This window comes from Pseudophryne corroboree, chromosome 8 (assembly GCF_028390025.1).
Source record: "Pseudophryne corroboree isolate aPseCor3 chromosome 8, aPseCor3.hap2, whole genome shotgun sequence".
NCBI classification, from domain to species: Eukaryota; Metazoa; Chordata; class Amphibia; order Anura; family Myobatrachidae; genus Pseudophryne; species Pseudophryne corroboree.
This window is the reverse complement of record NC_086451.1, coordinates 40,689,441-40,709,098: the sequence shown is the minus strand read 5'-3', so window position 1 is coordinate 40,709,098 and position 19,658 is coordinate 40,689,441. Positions and strand designations below refer to the sequence as shown.

General features: G+C 47.9%; 1 protein-coding gene across 3 annotated transcripts in view; it reads right to left on the bottom strand.

Annotated features, from left to right (window-relative positions):
* CCDC180 (coiled-coil domain containing 180) overlaps window positions 1–19,658 on the bottom strand; it is a 187,027-nt gene that overhangs the window by 79,835 nt on the left and 87,534 nt on the right. For 2 of the 3 annotated variants that reach the window (XM_063936280.1, XM_063936279.1), the window contains exons 13-16: window positions 8,561–8,683; window positions 8,265–8,438; window positions 6,936–7,051; window positions 4,449–4,575 (exon numbers count right to left, since the gene is read on the bottom strand). In XM_063936280.1, coding sequence (XP_063792350.1) covers window positions 4,449–4,575; window positions 6,936–7,051; window positions 8,265–8,438; window positions 8,561–8,683 — 540 coding nt within the window. The remainder of the gene's footprint in view (window positions 1–4,448; window positions 4,576–6,935; window positions 7,052–8,264; window positions 8,439–8,560; window positions 8,684–19,658) is intronic. The other variant, XM_063936281.1, reaches the window with a different exon arrangement.

The window sequence follows — 19,658 nt, the reverse complement described above, 5'->3', positions numbered from 1 at the left end:
CTGAAAAGTCGGTTAGGTGTTTGTTTTTCCCTGTCTATTAGATAGGAAAAACAGACACTCAACTGACTTTTCAAACAATTGAATCTCCCCCTATGTCTGTAGACTTCCTCCAGCTTTCCTGCATATAGGGGGTCATTCCGAGTTGATCGCTCGCTAGCAGTTTTTAGCAGCCGTGCAAACGAATAGTCACCGCCCACGGTGGAGTGTGTTTTCGCTTTGCAGGAGTGCGAACGCCTGTGCAGCAGAGCGCCTGCAAACACATTTTGTGCAAAACAAGACCATCCCTGTAGTTACTTATCCTGTGCGATGATTGCTGCGACGAGTGACACGGTAATGACGTCAGATACCCGCCCAGCAAACGCCCGGCCACACCTGCGTTTTTCCAAACACTCTCAGAAAACGGTCAGTTGACACACAGAAACGCCCTCTTCCTGTCAATCTCCTTGCGTTCGGCTGTGCGATTGGAATCGTCGCTAGAACTAGTGCAAAACCACAATGGACTTCGTACCCGTACGACGCACGTGCGCATTGCGGTGCACACACATGCGCAGATTAGCCTTTTTTTCACTGATCGCTACGCAGCGAACAATGGCAGCTAGCGATCAACTCGGAATGACCCCCATAGTACTTTATACCAATTAGTGGCAATGGTGGTCTCTGATAACAGACACAGAAAGGGAGGAGTGCTATCTGATTACAATCAACTGCAGCAAAATTGTTCCTGTCATATTATTCATCCAAGTTATGTAATGGACATACAGTATATGCTGATGAGTTTCGGAAGGCAGAAAAAAAACAAATCACAAATTAAGCGAGGTTATGCTACAGCACTGACTGAGAGGCCTTCCCCTAGAGAATGCAGCCTGAGACAGTGGGGGGCTGTGAAATGATGGCAGAGGGGCCTGTGTCCTCACTGAACAAACATAACTGTGGCTGACAAAGGTGATGGGTTAGCAAACTGTGAAGCTGCTGTGGGGGGAAATTTTGTCCAAGTTTCTGTACTTCCCACTCACATCCCATGAGACAGGATGATCAGAGCATAGGATATCCTATCCATATGAACAGTATCCAATGCACAACAATCTCTTAAAGTGCTGGGTAAGGGTGCTTTATTTCTCATTATTCTCAAAAGAAACTGCAAATAGTGTGATGAAATGCGTTATTTCTTATTATTCTCAAAGGAAACCACAAATGGTGTGATGAAACGCGTTATTTATCATTATTCTCAAAAGAAACCGCAAATGGTGTGATGAAACGAGTTATTTCTCATTCTCAAAGGAAACCCCAAATGGTGTGATGAAACGCATTATTTCTCATTATTCTCAAAAGAAACCACAAATGGTGTGATGAAACGCGTTATTTCTCATTATTCTCAAAGGAAACTGCAAATCGTGTGATGAAACGCGTCAGTCCTGATGTTGTAACCAAACAATTATCGGTAGACTGCGCATGCGTCGCAGCGACATTGCAGACGTGCCAAGGTACCTTTGCGATGCCGCTGGCAGTGAGGAATCAGTCGCATAGTGATTTCCAGGAAGAGACCGTTTGGGGGAGGTAATGGGGAGTGTACGTAAAAAAGCAGACATGTTGTGACCGTTTTCGGGGCGTGTCTCGGCATGCCACTGCAATCTCGCACACATAAAACATGGCGCTAGTATCGCAGAACCCACAGCCATTCTGCGCGGCCCTGGAGGCACACAGGGAGTCGTTGTTCCTTGCATCTGCGTCGTGGTTGCAACAGAGTACGCAGTTACATAACAAGTTGCGACGGCTGTGGGGGGGGGGGGTGTCTCTGTTCACTTGTGGGCGACTGCTTCACATGCTTCGGCTCGCAGTTTCATCACTACAAAAAGTTTGCCGCTGTGTCGGCATTACGACTGCATCTCAATCAGGCCCAGTGTGATTTCTTAAAACGGTGACTTATTTTAAGACTTTTTACTCCATCTAAATATTGACATCAGCAGCAGCTCTGGTACAATAAAGGACCATCAGAAAAACAATATGCTCTTTCATGAGGATTAATCAAACCAATGACAACCATGATGAATTATTATTGTGCTGCACACAAGACCTTCACCTATTGAATCAAGGATCAGCCTGATTATCGCCATTTATAGAGGATTTGGTACATAACATAAAAAAGAGCCTTCCTACTCTATAGCGATAATTTGACTATCCGATGCAAATAGTTTTCAGTTTTTGGGGGATATCCTAATTTACTGGGGCTAACTGTCCCGCCGGGGGCCATCTAATTAGCCCCGATAAGCCGGCACGAGGTTTCATGAACCTGTGTGTTTTCGGGAGAAAGGGCACTTTTTTAACAGGCGATCAATCTGGATGACCTGTAAGAAAAAATAAAAACTGTGAAACATCTGGAAAAATCAGGAAAAACATACATTTTTCGGACCAGATGTTTTACCAGGGCTAATAGGATATCCCCCTTTATTTTTAGTCTGCAGGCATTCAGATATTACTGTATGGTGTTTTAAGAATGACTGTACATGTGTATTTTAGTAAATTCAATTAAATTTTTTGAATAGTGAAATCTTTGAGCCAATTGTGCTACCCCAAGCGCTGTTGATCATTTTCTTTGGTTTCCCACGTCACCCATGACTGCAGTCAGGGCAAAAGGGGAGGGGATCCCGCATTAGGGTAAAAGGAGTTGCCATGAGAAAAGTACAAATTGGGGAGGAGCTTGGAGAATTGTGGGAGGAGACACATAGTCAGATTTTTCCCAGGACTAATTTTAAATAATAATAATAATAATAATAATAATTATTATTATTATTATTATAAAATAGTTAATTATACTCAATTGATTTAATTCACATTAAAGGAGTATTACAGACGATATATGTTCAATAAACTGCACAAATATAAGTTACTTAGAAAGTATTCTCTGTATATTCACATTTTAGGGTGCACTGCATGCAGGGCACCGTCCGGGATAAGGGGCTTTTTCGGAAAATGGGGTGTAACCACTCGGAGAGGAGGAATGGTCCGAGGGTGGCGACGGCAGAGGGCAAGCTGCTTCTGGGGGTGCATTTTGTCATTTTTATTTTGGGTAGGGTGTGGAACCTCGCTGAAACAGCTTAGCGGGAACACTACATTTATTACATTATGAGGCGACATTGTCTAGGATAACAATGCTTTCATCCAACACATTATTTTCCTGGAAAACAAAAATGGTATTTCACTTAATTTCAGCGATTTAGCGTTCATAGGACTTGCCGAGCAGAAAACCCCAACCCTACACTGATGATCTCCGCAAACACTGAACTGGTCTATCTATAGGTGGCTGCCGGCTCTGCCGTCTTGCCTGTGCCATTCTTACACTAGTCATTAAATGAGTCATTTATTTGGGACTTGGTATAGAAGATCTACAGTATTTAGGTCGACACCAAATGATCGACATGCATTAGATTGACAAGTACAGTAGGTTGACAGCTACAAAAGGTTGACCGAGGTTAAGGTACAGCAGGTACAAAAGGTCAACATGACAACGGTCGACACACAAATGGCCGACACAAGTTTTTTTCAGTTTTTGGGTCAAATCTAGTATGTTTAGTAATATGTGATGACCATCAGAAAAAACGTATACCCTGGCGGACTCGCTTCGCTTGCCACGCGTCGGGCAAGGTGGCTTGCTGCGGTTGCAACATACTGTAGGTTATTATTCCCGATCGTAGTCCACGTGGATAGTAAATGAAGCAACTCGGAAAACATGAAAAAGACCCCAAAAACATGTTTCGTCAATTGCCATAGCCACCTTTTGTACCTAATGCATGTCGACCAAATGTGTCGACCTTTTGACTATCTACCAAGACAATGTAGATCTATCATCTGGATACCATTTATTTGGGGGGGTTCTCCAGGTATTAGGTCAATGATTACAGGAAATACTGTATAAAGATGGGTGGGGTATGAAAATTTGACATTCAGACTGTTCACATGGACGTTAGGTCGACAGGAAACATGTCGACATCCACAAATATCAACATGGTTAAAATGTCAACCTGTTCATAATGTCAACATTTAACATATAGTTTTTTTTTTTACTTACTTTAGCCTAATCCTAAACATAATCCTAAAAATAACACAAAAAATGTGCTTTCGACATTTTGGTGTCAACATATTAAATGTCGACATTGCGAACATGTTGAAATTTTGACAATGTCAGCATTAGTGGATGTCAACATTTTACATGTCGGCATAATGGTCATATTGACATTCTCACCAGATACCTTAAAGATAACTTTGTAATTTGCCATTGTAAATTAGTAATTTACATGTATATTTAGCTTTAGTATTTGATAAGCAAACCTTCACACAGTACAACTTGTGAAAGCCCCAATACCATCCAGAAACGCGCCAGGGTATGTAAATGAGCTGTGTACTGTATGACACTGCGTCGCCCATACTTTGTACATGTGACGTTTCGCCCTTACCTGTCCATACACTTCTTTACAACTGAAGAATCTGCTGACGGATGAACTGTAAGCCAATAATTCAGCCAGGACCATGGCAGGATAGGATTCACTAATAGTCACTTGCTTTTCATGAAGTTTCTTGTATCTGTTCAGTAAAGAAAGGGTTATTCATATCAAGACAAAATTCAACTATATTCAGCTATATTACATACTCTACTTGTCTATAGGGTCTAATTCAGCATGGAATGCTGCTACGACAGCGCTCGCCTGCTGGAGCCCCCTGCAGTTTCCGCACGTGCAGTAGCCGCACTGCGCGTGCGCACACAGTGAGATGAGACGGCATCTCACACGTGCGAACGCCTCTTCCTGAATGACAGGCAGACGCGTTCGTGGGGAAGGAAGGGGCGTTGCTGCGGCGATTTAGGGGAGCGGTCCGGACAACGCATGCGTTTCCGGACCATTTCTGGGACGGGACATGGCGGCTGCGTGAAGCCACATGCAGCCGCTGCGAGCTTGAACATGGCAGGTAGCCGGCTGCTTAGACAGAGGGCAACCCTAAACATGTGAGAGCATCGCCATCATGTGATGCGCTTGCATGTTTCCGGGGGGGGCGAAGGTAAGTATGCACTGGCGGAGTAGGTTTACCGTGCGGGAGGGGGGGTTAGGTTTAGGCACACTCCAGGGGGTGTATGGGAACGGGGTGGGGGAGTTTGGGGTTAGGCTGCAGAGAGGGGGGTTAGGGTTAGGCACCAATGGGGGAGTGTTAGGGTTAGGCACTAAGGGGGGTGGGGGGGGGGGGGGTTAGGTTTAGGCTGCGGGAAAGGGGGGTTAGGTGTAGGCACCACCCGGGAGGCCTAGGGTAGGGAGCAGAGGAGGGTTAGGGTACTTTAGAGGTGGTTGTCGGGATTCTGATGGACGGGATGCCGCTGTCGATATCCTAACCCGCCGGCATCCCATCCATCTGGAAATCATACTGAACCCGTTTATACTGTGAAGGGGCATTCTGTGTTTGCTATATTACTTCCAGTATTTTTCAGGGTTTACAGTCAGAATGTCAATACCCGATTTTAGGGTTAGATGAAAAGTGTACGCAAAATAGCATACCAATATGCCGACTCTCAGCATTCACTATGTCAGCATTCTGACAGTGTTACATTATACTGGTAAAGGTAAACGGAGAAGAAATGGAGACGCTTTTGTGGGGCAATCTTTTTATAGTAAATAACTTTTATAAAATATAGCTTTTAATTAATCAATTTAGATAGTAATCGTTAACAATATCCAGGTTAAAAAAAAGGTGCAGGCATCGCCAACCTCGCTCCTCAAGGCACAGGTGACTTAATTAGTTCCTCAGTTATTTTCATTTAACCATCTGTGCTGAAGCCTGGCTATCCCTCACACCTGCACTGTTAGCGCGTCTCGAGTACCGAGGCTGGGACTGCCTGGGTTCGAGGTTTTTGCACATTTGTGTAAAATGTATCCCCTATCTAGAAAGCATACAAATACAATAATACAGATTGCTAGTAACACTACAAACACCAGGACACACCTCCCAACATGACCTTCTCCAGGAGGGACAATATGCTCTGTTCCCGGACTTCCCTCTTAAATTGAGATTGCCCTGACCTGTGTTGGACTAGTTAATGGCTAAGAACGGTGTTTCGCCAAAGGTGATGGCAATCATACAGTAAGAGGGAAGTCCGGGAACAGAGCGTTTTGTCTCTCCTGGAATGGGTTGTGTTGGGAGGTATGATAGTGTAGACCAGAGGTTCTCAAACACGGTCCTCAAGGCACCCCAACAGTCCAGGTTTTAGGTATAGCCATGGCTCAGCACAGATAGTTAAATACTGAGGTGCTAATTAAGTCACCTGCGGCCAAGCATGGATAAACTTAAAACCTGGACCGTTGGGGTGCCTTGAGGACCGCATTTGAGGACCTCTGGTGTAGACCATTATCATGTCGACCTTTTGCACCTGTCAACCTTAAGCACTGTCTACCATTTACCCGTCGACCTTTTGACCTTGTCAACCTAATTCATGTTGACCTAGACACTGTTGAACTTTCCACTGGGACCCAATTAACGGGTGTGGTTCAATAGATCTACAGTAAAAAGACACACAGTCAATAGGTCAACCCCAAATAATCGATATACAAAAGGTCAACATGACCAAAAGGTCAACATGAAAATGGTCGACACACGTTTTCTGTGTGTCATTTTGTATGTTTCACCATATCTGAGCTAAATTAGTGGAAATGTGTACCCTCGCGGTCTCGCTTCGGGCATGGTTACTGTTCCCATTCGTAGTTCACGTGGATGGTAAATAATGAAAAAAAAAGAAAAGAAAAAACTTGTGTCGACCATGTCTACCTTTTGAACCTGTCAACCTTGAGAACTGTCTACCTTCTACCTGCTGACCTTTTGACCCCGTTGACCATTCAGGGTTGACCTATTGACCGTCTATCTATTTGCTGGAGATCTATAGACCGGATAACCGCAGCACTCACCCGGCTTTGATGTCTTGTAAACACGCCTGCGCCTTTCCCATAAGGACACGCAACTGTTCCTTGGTGCTCTCCTGCCTCATAGTGTCGAGAATGATGTCCAGATTACCTTCCTTTGCCTGTGTGTACAAGGGACAGAACACGGAGTTACTAGGTAAGCAGATGGGGAGATACAAGATGGGCTGGACGTAAGGAATTCAAGGAAGGAAGAGAAGAGTTATAATATACAGAGAGGCAGAGGTATTAGATGGGCTGGAAGTAAGAAGGGAGAGAAGCATTATAATACACTGAGATGTAAGATGGGCTGGATGTAAGGAATAAGATGGAAGAGAAGTGTTATATACACAGAGGGGCCGGGGGTGAGACAGAAGATAGGATGGAAGTAAGGAGTAAGAAGATGGAAGAGGAGCGCTCCAGTATACAGAGAGGGGGAGGTATAAGATGGGCTGGAAGTAAGAAGGGAGAGAAGCATTATAATACACTGAGATGTAAGATGAGCTGGATGTAAGGAATAAGAAGATGGAAGAGAAGTGTTATATACACAGAGGGGGCGAGACAGAAGATAGGATAGAAGTAAGAAGATGGAAGAGGAACGCTATAGTACACAGACGGGGGAGGTATAAGATGGGCTGGAAGTGAAAAATATTGGGGGTCATTCTGACCCAATCACTCGCTGCAGTTTGTCGCAGCGCAGCGATCGGGTCGGAACAGTGCATGCGCGGGCGCCGCAGTGCGCCGGCGCATGGCAGCCTTCGTTACCTAGCGATCGCCTCTGAGACAGAGGCGGTCGCTAGGTGGGAGGGGGCTGAATGGCGGCGTTAATCCGCCGTTTAAGGGGAGCGGTCCGGCCAACGCAGGCGTGGCTGGACCGTTGGGGGGGCGGGTCGTGGTGGCTGCCGCAGCAGCTGCGGCCAGCGGGAGCGACGAGCAACTCCCGGCCAGCCCCAGGAGCTGCGCTGGCCAGGAGTTACTCCTCAAATACAAAGGCATCGGCGCTGTGCTATGCTTTTGTATTTCTGTGGGGAGGGGGGCGACACTGACATGCGGGGCGGACTTGCCCTGTGCTGGGCGTCCCCCCGCATGTCTGAGTTAACGATCGTAGCTGTGCTAAACTTAGCACAGCTACGATCAACTCGGCATGACCCCCATAGTGTGATAGAGCGTTATATTACACTGAGAGAGGGAGATACAAGATAGGTTGGAAGTTATAATATAGGGTGATGGGGCATTATAATGCACAGAGAGGGGGCAATACAAGATAGGTTAGAAGTTCTAATACAGTGTGACAGAGCGTTATAATACACAGATATAATGCACACAGAGGGTCTGTACCTGGTTCTCTGCATCGTGCTTCCGATGGCAGTTATCAAGTTTCTCCTGCAGGAGTTTCTCTTGCTGAGAGAGTCCCATTCCCAACACCTCCCACAAGTGCACGGCTTTCTTGCAGAATTTAAATAACATATTGATAAGTCTGGCCGTCTGCTTTGATGCAGTCTTCAGATTCTCCTGAAAATCAAAAGGTAGGATAAGCAACGACGTGAGTTTACCCAAAATTCACCAGATCACTAACTAGGGATAGAATAAAACTCATTATACAGATTCATTTCATTTACTTCCAGCGCCCTTACACTGAGCAGCTGCTGTTCTTGGTCATATCTGATGTGGAAATGTTCAATAACCGGGGACAGTTCCTGCATCATTATAATCTCAGCCTCCTCCTGTGTGCAAACGTCCAAATTCAACAGCTGAGCCTGGAATGCAGCAAGGAAATTAGTATGGACCAGCCGGACGCTGGGACTAATTCAGAGTTGATCGTAGCAGAAACTTTGGCCCTCATTCCGAGTTGATCAACTTTTTGCTGCTGGTGCGATCAACTAATCTCCGCCTATGGGGGAGTGTATTTTAGCTTAGCAGGGCTGCGATCGCTTGTGTACCGCTGCTATGCTAAAAAAAGTTTCTCACAAAACAAGACCAGCCCTGGACATACTTACCCTGTGCGACGGATCCAGCGATGATGGTCACGGCTTTGACGTCATACATCCGCCCTCCGTTCACCTGTACACGCCTGCGTTTTTCTTACCATTCCCCGAAAACAGCCTCCAACGGTCAGTTGACACTCCGGAACGCCTTCCTGCAGTCAATCTTCTTGCGGTTGCTGCTGCGACCGCTTTCTCCGCTGTCAACGACGCGCATGCGTCAGGGCCACAAGCTGAAAGACTAGCTCTCATGCTGTGCTATGCCAAAGATGGTAAAGAGGCATCTGCGGAGTGTTTGGTGTGTACAATGGTCGGCAAGCTAAAGCAGTGCATGGCTGCCAGAGCTTGCTGGGACTTTCAGTTCCCCACAGTGCATAAATGTTTTTCTAACTGTCCCACATTACACAGCCCTCACTGGTCAGGGGTGGCTTTGTAAGTCTTGGTGTTATTCAGCATGGGACTTGTTTGCCCTGGTGGATGTAGGGGTGGCGAGGTGCTCCGTGGCAGGCCTGGTTCCCTTAGGAAATTTAGCTCCACGGTAAAATGGATAAGGCTTCTACTGTGACAAGGGGTCCACACCCTGCTGTAAGTATGCCAGGGGGGAACCCTGTACTTTTCTCTTACGTCCTAGAGGATGCTGGGGACTCCATTAGGACCATGGGGTATAGACGGGCTCCGCAGGAGACATGGGCACTATAAAGAACTTTAGATGGGTGTGCACTGGCTCCTCCCTCTATGCCCCTCCTCCAGACCTCAGTTAGATCCTGTGCCCAGAGGAGACTGGGTGCATTACAGGGAGCTCTCCTGAGTTTCTCTGAAAAATAATTTTGTTAGGTTTTTTATTTTCAGGGAGCACTGCTGGCAACAGGCTCCCTGCATCGCGGGACTGAGGAGAGAGAAGCAGACCTACTTAAATGCTAGGCTCTGCTTCTTAGGCTACTGGACACCATTAGCTCCAGAGGGTCGGAACGCAGGTCTCTCCCTCGCCGTTCGTACCGGAGCCGCGCCGCCGTCCTCCTCACAGAGCCGGAAGATAGAAGCCGGGTGAGTATAAGAAGAAAGAAGACTTCAAAGGCGGCAGAAGACTTCAGATCTTCTCTGAGGTAACGCGCAGCGGTAACGCTGCGTGCCATTGCTCCCACACACAACACACACAGCGGGCACTGATGGGTGCAGGGCGCAGGGGGGATGGGGCGCCCTGGGCAGCAATATTAAACCTCTAGGGACTGGCTACCATGTATATAGGCTGCGGAGGCAGTATATATTATAATCCCCCGCCGGTATTGTAATTTTGAGTGGGACCGAAGCCTGCCGCTGGGGGGGCGGAGCTTGATCCTCCAGCACTAACCAGTGCCATTTTCTCCACAGCACTGCAGAGAAGCTGGCTCCCCGGACTCTCCCCTGCTGAACACGGTGACAGAGGGCAAAAAAGAGAGGGAAGCACTTTTAATTGGCGCAGTGAATGTATAGATATATATTTATATAAAAGCGCTGTTTATCTGGGAAGTTTGTTTCCAGTGTCAGTTGGCGCTGGGTGTGTGCTGGCATACTCTCTCTCTGTCTCTCCAAAGGGCCTTATTGGGGGACTGTCTCCATATAGATATATCCCTGAGTGTGTGGGGGTGTCGGTACGCGTGTGTCGGCATGTCTGAAGCGGAAGGCTCATCTAAGGAGGAGGTGGAGCAGATGATTGTGGGGTCTCCGTCGGCAACGCCGACACCTGATTGGTTGGACATGTGGAATGTTTTAAATGCAAATGTGGCTTTATTACATAAGAGATTAGACAAAGCAGAGTCTAGGGATAAAACAGGGAGTCAATCAATGGCTTTGACGGTGTCACAGGGCCCTTCAGGGTCTCAAAAACGTCCCCTATCCCAAATAGCAGACACTGATACCGACACGGATTCTGACTCCAGTGTCGACTACGATGATGCGAGGTTACACCCAAGGGTGGCCAAAAGTATTCATTATATGATTATTGCAATAAAAGATGTTTTGCATATCACGGATGACCCCTCTGTCCCTTACAAGAGGGTACACATGTTTAAAGAAAAGAAACCTGAGGTAACCTTTCCCCCATCTCATGAGCTGAACGAGTTATTTGAAAAGGCTTGGGAAACTCCAGACAAGAAACTGCAGATTCCCAAAAGAATTCTTATGGCGTATCCTTTCTCTGCACAGGACAGGTTACGGTGGGAATCCTCATCCAGGGTGGACAAGGCATTAACGCTCTTGTCCAAAAAGGTGGCGCTACCGTCTCCAGACACGGCAGCCCTCAAGGACCCTGCGGGTCGCAGACAGGAAACTATCTTAAAATCAATTTATACACATACGGGGGGCCTTGCTCAGACCGGCAATAGCGTTGGATGGGGTTTGTAGCGCTGTAGCAGCTTGGACTGATACCTTGTCAGCTGACATTGATACCCTAGATAGGGATACCATTTTATTGACCTTAGGTCACATTAAAGACGCAGTCTTATATATGAGAGACGCTCAGAGCGACGTTGGTCTGCTAGGTTCGAGAGCCAACGCCATGGCGATTTCGGCTAGGTGAGCCCTGTGGACCCGCCAATGGACGGGTGATGCCGACTCAAAGAAACATATGGAAGTTTTACCTTACAAATGTGAGGATTTATTTGGGGAAGGTCTCGCAGACCTGGTTTCCACAGCTACTGCGGATAAATCTACCTTTTTACCTTACGTTTCTCCACAACAAAAGAAAACTCCACAATATCAGATGCAGTCCTTTCGGTCGCATAAGTCCAGAAGAGGTCGGGGCTCTTCCTTCCTCGCCAGAGGTAAGGGTAGAGGGAAAAAACTGCCTGCTACGGCTAGTTTTTAGGAGCAGAAGTCCTCCCCGGCTTCTACTAAATCCACCGCATGACGCTGGGGCTCCACTGAGGGAGTCCGCGCCGGTGGGGGCACGTCTTCGACTCTTCAGCCACGTCTGGGTTCAGTCAGACGTGGATCCTTGGGTAATGGAAAATGTATCCCAGGGTTACAAGCTGGAATTCGAAGACGTGCCTCCTCGCCGGTTTTTCAAATCGGCCTTACCAGCTTCGTCCCCAGACAGGGGGATAGTTTTAGCTGCAATTCAAAAACTGTGTCAACAAGTGGTTGTCGAGGTTCCCCTAGTTCAACAGGGGAAGGGGTACTATTGAACCCTATTTGTGGTCCCGAAACCTGTTCTTAAAAAAGTTCAAATTCAAGATGGAATCGCTCAGGGCGGTTATCTCCAGCTAGGAAGGGGGGGATTTTATGGTGTTACTAGACATAAAGGATGCATACCTTCATGTCCCCATATATACCCCTCATCAGGCATACCTGAGATTCGCTGTACAGGACTGTCATTACCAGTTTCAGACGTTGCCGTTTGGGCTTTCCACAGCCCCGAGAATTTTCACCAAGGTAATGGCGAAGATGATGGTGCTCCTGCGCCGGCAGGGAGTCGCAATTATCCCGTTCTTGGACGCTCTCCTGATAAAAGCGAGATCGAGAGATCAGTTGCTGAAAAGCGTGTCACTCTCCCTGAGAGTGCTACAGCAACATGGCTGGATTCTAAATCTACCAAAGTCACAGTTGGTTCCAACGACTCGGCTATCTTTCTTAGGCATGATTCTGGACACGGAACAAAAGAGGGTTTTTCTCCCAATGGAAAAAGCCCAGGAACTCCAGAACATGGTCAGAGACCTGTTAAAACCGAAAAGAGTGTCAGTCCATCAATGCACTCGAGTACTGGGGAAAATGGTGGCGACCTATGAGGCCATCCCCTTCGGCAGGTTTCATGCGAGGACGTTTCAGTGGGACCTTCTGGACAAGTAGTCAGGGTCCCATCTTCAAATTCATCAGAAAATAAGCCTGTCCCCCAGGGCCAGGGTGTCTCTCCTGTGGTGGCTGCAGAGTGCTCACCTTCTAGAGGGCCGCAGGTTCGGCATTCAAGACTGGGTTCTGGTGACCATGGACACGAGCCTCCGAGGATGGGGAGCAGTCACACAAGGAAGAAACTTTCAGGGGATATGGTCAAGCCTGGAGGCTTGTCTACACATCAACGTACTGGAATTGAGGGCCATATACAACGGCCTACGTTAAGCGGAGAATCTTCTTTGCGACCTACCGGTTCTGATTCAATCAGACAACGTCACAGCCGTGGCTCATGTAAACCGCCAAGGTGGGACAAGGAGCAGAGTGGCAATGGCGGAAGCCACCAGGATTCTTCGCTGGGCAGAAAATCACGTTAGCCCTCTGTCAGCTGTCTTCATTCCGGGAGTGGACAACTAGGAAGCAGACTTCCTCAGCAGACACAATCTCCATCCAGGAGAGTGGGGACTTCATCAAGAAGTTTTTGCAGAGATAACAAGTCGTTGGGGACTTCCTCAAATAGACATGATGGCGTCACGCCTCAACAAGAAGCTTCAGAGGTATTGTGCCAGGTCAAGGGACCCTCAGGCAGTAGCAGTGGACACCCCGGTCTACGTGTTTCCTCCTCTTCCACTCATCTCAAAGATATTGAGAATCATAAGACGAAAAATAGTGCAGACAATACTCATTGTTCCAGATTGGCCTCGAAGGGCCTGGTATTCAGATCTTCAGGAAATGTTCACAGAAGATCCGTGGCCTCTTCCTCTCAGAGAGGACCTGTTGCAACAGGGGCCCTGCGTGTTCCAAGACTTACCACGGTTACGTTTGACGGCATGGCGGTTGAACACGGAATCTTTGCTGGGAAAGAATGGAAGAAGTCATCCCTACTCTGATAAAGGCTAGGAAGGAGGTGGTGGCGAAACATTATCACTGTATCTGGAGAAATTATGTATCTTGGTGTGAATCTAAGAATGCTCCTACGGAAGATTTCCATCAGGGCCGTTTTCTTCACTTTCTGCAGACAGGAGTGAATATGGGCCTTAAATTAGGCTCCATTAAGGTACAGATTTCAGCCCTATCAATTTTCTTTCAGAAGGAATTGGCTTCTCTCCCAGAAGTCCAGACTTTTGTAAAGGGAGTGCTGCACATCCAGCCTCCTTTTGTGCCCCCAGTGGCACCTTGGGACCTTAACGTGGTGTTACAGTTCCTTAAATCACACTGGTTTGAGCCTCTTCAAACAGTTGAATTAAAATTTCTCACTTGGAAGGTGGTCATGTTGTTGGCCTTGGCATCTGCAAGGCGGGTGTCCGAATTGGCGGCTTTGTCTCACAAAAGTCCCTATGTGATTTTCCATATGGATAGAGCAGAGTTGAGGACGCGTCCTCAATTTTTGCCCAAGGTGGTTTCATCGTTTCAAGGTGGTTTCATCGTTTCCAACCAACCTATTGTGGTGACGGTGGCTACGGGAGACTTGGAGGATTCAAAGTCCCTGGATGTAGTCAGGGCCTTAAAAATGTACGTAGCCAGGACGGCTCGGATTAGGAAAACAGAGGCACTGTTTGTCCTGTATGCAGCCAACAAGCTTGGCGCTCCTGCTTCTAAACAGACTATTGCTCGCTGTATCTGTAACACGATTCAGCAGGCTCATTCTACGGCTGGATTGCCGTTACCAAATTCGGTAAAGGCCCATTCCACTAGAAAGGTGGGCTCTTCTTGGGCGGCTGCCCGAGACATCTCGGCATTACAGCTTTGCCGAGCGGCGACTTGGTCGGGTTCAAACACTTTTGCAAAATTCTACAAGTTTGATACCCTGGCTGATGAGGATCTCATGTTTGCTCAATCAGTGCTGCAGTCATCCGCACTCTCCCGCCCGGTCTGGAGCTTTGGTATAATCCCCATGGTCCTTACGGAGTCCACAGCATCCTCTAAGACGTAAGAGAAAATAAGATTTTAACCCTACCTGTAAATCTTTTTTTCCTAGTCCGTAGAGGATGCTGGGCGCCCGTCCCAGTGCGGACATATTTCTGCAAGACTTGTATATAGTTATTGCTTAGATAAGGGTTATGTTACAGTTGAGATCAGTTTTTAGCTGATGCTGTTTTGTTCATACTGTTAACTGGTTGCGTATATTCCAGGTTATACGGTGTGGATAGTGTGGGCTGGTATGAATCTTGCCCTTAGATTAACAAAAATCCTTTCCTCGTACTGTCCGTCTCCTCTGGGCACAGTTTCTCTAACTGAGGTCTGGAGGAGGGGCATAGAGGGAGGAGCCAGTGCACACCCATCTAAAGTTCTTTATAGTGCCCATGTCTCCTGCGGAGCCTGTCTATACCCCATGGTCCTTACGGAGTCCCCAGCATCCTTTACGGACTAGGAAAAAATAAGATTTTACTTACCGATAAATCTATTTCTCGTAGTCCGTAGTGGATGCTGGGGACTCCGTCAGGACCATGGGGGATTAGCGGCTCCGCAGGAGACAGGGCACAAAAATAAAGCTTTAGGATCAGGTGGTGTGCACTGGCTCCTCCCCCTTTGACCCTCCTCCAAGCCTCAGTTAGGATACTGTGCCCGGACGAGCGTACACAATAAGGAAGGATTTTGAATCCCGGGTAAGACTCATACCAGCCACACCAATCACACCGTACAACTTGTGATCTGAACCCAGTTAACAGTATGACAAACGTAGGAGCCTCTGAACAGACGGCTCACAACAATAACAACCCGATTTTTTTGTAACAATAACTATGTACAAGTATTGCAGACAATCCGCACTTGGGATGGGCGCCCAGCATCCACTACGGACTACGAGAAATAGATTTATCGGTAAGTAAAATCTTATTTTCTCTGACGTCCTAGTGGATGCTGGGGACTCCGTCAGGACCATGGGGATTATACCAAAGCTCCCAAACGGGCGGGAGAGTGCGGATGACTCTGCAGCACCGAATGAGAGAACTCCAGGTCCTCTTTAGCCTGGGTATCAAATTTGTAGAATTTTACAAACGTGTTCTCCCCCGACCACGTAGCTGCTCGGCAGAGTTGTAATGCCGAGACCCCTCGGGCAGCCGCCCAGGATGAGCCCACCTTCCTTGTGGAATGGGCCTTGACAGATTTAGGCTGTGGCAGGCCTGCCACAGAATGTGCAAGTTGAATTGTGCTACAAATCCAACGAGCAATCGTCTGCTTAGAAGCAGGAGCACCCAGCTTGTTGGGTGCATACAGTATAAACAGCGAGTCAGATTTTCTGACTCCAGCCGTCCTTGAAATATATATTTTCAATGCCCTGACAACGTCCAGCAACTTGGAATCCTCCAAATCGCTAGTAGCCGCAGGCACCACAATAGGCTGGTTCAGGTGAAACGCTGACACCACCTTAGGCAGAAACTGAGGACGCGTCCGCAGTTCTGCCCTGTCCGAATGGAAAATCAGATATGGGCTTTTATACGATAAAGCCGCCAATTTTGACACTCTCCTGGCTGAAGCCAGGGCCAGTAGCATGGTTACTTCCAAAACTACATTAAGGTCCCACGGAGCCACTGGGGGCACAACCGGGGGCTGTATATGTAGTACTCCTTTTACAAAAGTCTGGACTTCAGGAACTGAAGCCAATTCTTTCTGGAAGAAAATCGACAGGGCCGAAATTTGAACCTTAATGGACCCCAATTTGAGGCCCATAGACAATCCTGTTTGCAGGAAATGTAGGAATCGACCCAATTGAAATTCCTCCGTGGGGGCCTTCCTGGCCTCACACCACGCAACATATTTTCTCCAAATGCGGTGATAATGTTGTGCAGTCACCTCCTTCCTGGCTTTTACCAGTGTAGGAATGACCTCTTCCGGAATGCCTTTTTCCCTTAGAATTCGGCGTTCAACCGCCCTGCCGTCAAACGCAGCCGCGGTGAGTCTTGGAATAGACACGGTCCCTGCTGAAGCAGGTCCCGTCTTAGAGGTAGAGGCCACGGATCTTCCGTGAGCATCTCCTGAAGTTCCGGGTACCAAGTTCTTCTTGGCCAATCCGGAGCCACGAGTATCGTTCTTACTCCCCTTTGCCGTATAATTCTCAGTACTTTTGGTATGAGAGGCAGAGGAGGAACACATACACTGACTGGAACACCCACGGTGTTACCAGAGCGTCCACAGCTATTGCCTGAGGGTCTCTTGACCTGGCGCAATACCTGTCCAGTTTTTTGTTGAGGCGAGACGCCATCATATCCACCTTTGGTTTTTCCCAACGGTTCACAATCATGTGGAAGACTTCTGGATGAAGTCCCCACTCTCCCGGGTGTAGATCGTGTCTGCTGAGGAAGTCTGCTTCCCAGTTGTCCACTCCCGGAATGAACACTGCTGACAGTGCTATCACATGATCTTCCGCCCAGCGAAGAATCCTTGCAGCTTCTGCCATTGCTCTCCTGCTTCTTGTGCCGCCCTGTCTGTTTACGTGGGCGACTGCCGTGATGTTGTCCGACTGGATCAACACCGGCTGACCCTGAAGCAGGGGTTTTGCCAGGCTTAGAGCATTGTAAATCGCTCTTAGCTCCAGTATATTTATGTGAAGAGACATCTCCAGGCTTGACCATACTCCCTGGAAGTTTCTTCCCTGTGTGACCGCTCCCCAGCCTCTCAGACTGGCATCCGTGGTCACCAGGACCCAGTCCTGTATGCCGAATCTGCGGCCCTCTAACAGATGAGCACTCTGCAACCACCACAGAAGAGACCCCTTGTCCGTGGCGATAAGGTTATCCGCTAATGCATCTGCAGATGCGATCCGGACCATTTGTCCAGCAGATCCCACTGAAAAGTTCTTGCGTGAAATCTGCCGAATGGAATCGCTTCGTAAGAAGCCACCATTTTTCCCAGGACCCTTGTGCAATGATGCACTGACACTTTTCCTGGTTTTAGGAGGTTCCTGACTAGCTCGGATAACTCCCTGGCTTTCTTCTCCGGGAGAAACACCTTTTTCTGGACTGTGTCCAGAATCATCCCTAGGAACAGCAGACGTGTCGTCGGAAACAGCTGCGGTTTTGGAATATTTAGAATCCACCCGTGCTGTCGTAGAACTACTTGAGATAGTGCTACTCCGACCTCCAACTGTTCTCTGGACCTTGCCCTTATCAGGAGATCGTTCATTTTCTTTGAAGAAGAATCATCATTTCGGCCATTACCTTGGTAAGGACCCGTGGTGCCGTGGACAATCCAACCGGCAGCGTCTGAAACTGATAGTGACAGTTCTGTACCACGAACCTGAGGTACCCTTGGTGAGAAGGGCAAATTGGGACATGGAGGTAAGCATCTGTCCCGGGACACCATATAGTCCCCTTTTTCCTGGTTCGCTATCACTGCTCTGAGTGACTCCATCTTGATTTGAACCTTTGTATGTAAGTGTTCAAATATTTCAGATTTAGAATAGGTCTCACCGAGCCGTCTGGCTTCAGTACCACAATATAGTGTGGAATAATACCCCTTTCCTTGTTGTAGGAGGGGTACTTTGATTATCACCTGCTGGGAATACAGCTTGTGAATTGTTTCCACTACTGCCTCCCTGTCGGAGGGAGACGTTGGTAAAGCAGACTTCAGGAACCTGCGAGGGGGAGACGTCTCGAATTTCCAATCTGTACCCCTGGGATACTACTTGTAGGATCCAGGGGTCCACTTGCGAGTGAGCCCACTGCGTGCTGAAACTCTTGAGACGACCCCCCACCGCACCTGAGTCCGCTTGTACGGCCCCAGCGTCATGCTGAGGACTTGGCAGAAGCGGTGGAGGGCTTCTGTTCCTGGGAATGGGCTGCCTGCTGCAGTCTTCTTCCCTTTCCTCTATCCCATGGCAGATATGACTGGCCTTTTGCCCGCTTGCCCTTATGGGGACGAAAGGACTGAGGCTGAAAAGACGTTGTCTTTTTCTCCTTTATACGGCAATACTTCCATGTGCCGTTTGGAATCTGCATCACCTGACCACTGTCGTGTCCATAAACAACTTCTGGCAGATATGGACATCGCACTTACTCTTGATGCCAGAGTGCAAATATCCCTCTGTGCATCTCGCATATATAGAAATGCATCCTTTAAATGCTCTATAGTCAATAAAATACTGTCCCTGTCAAGGGTATCAATATTTTCAGTCAGGGAATCCGACCAAGCCACCCCAGCGCTGCACATCCAGGCTGAGGCGATCGCTGGTTGCAGTATAACACCAGTATGTGTGTATATACTTTTTAGGATATTTTCCAGCCTCCTATCAGCTGGCTCCTTGAGGGCGGCCCTATCTGGAGACGGTACCGCCACTTGTTTTGATAAGCGTGTGAGCGCCTTATCCACCCTAAGGGGTGTTTCCCAACGCGCCCTAACTTCTGGCGGGAAAGGGTATACCGCCAATAATTTTCTATCGGGGGAAACCCACGCATCATCACACACTTCATTTAATTTATCTGATTCAGGAAAAACTACAGGCAGTTTTTTCACACTCCACAAAATACCCTTTTTTGTGGTACTTGTAGTATCAGAAATATGTAACACCTCCTTCATTGCCCTTAACAAGTAACGTGTGGCCCTAAAAGAAAAATACGTTTGTTTCTTCACCGTCGACACTGGAGTCAGTGTCCGTGTCTGTGTCTGTGTCGACCGACTGAGGTAAAAAGACGTTTTAACGCCCCTGACGGTGTTTGAGACGCCTGGACAGGTACTAATTGGTTTGCCGGCCGTCTCATGTCGTCAACCGACCTGCAGCGTGTTGACATTATCACGTAATTCCTTAAATAAGCCATCCATTCCGGTGTCGACTCCCTAGAGAGTGACATCACCATTACAGGCAATTGCTCCGCCTCCTCACCAACATCGTCCTCATACATGTCGACACACACGTACCGACACACAGCACACACACAGGGAATGCTCTGATAGA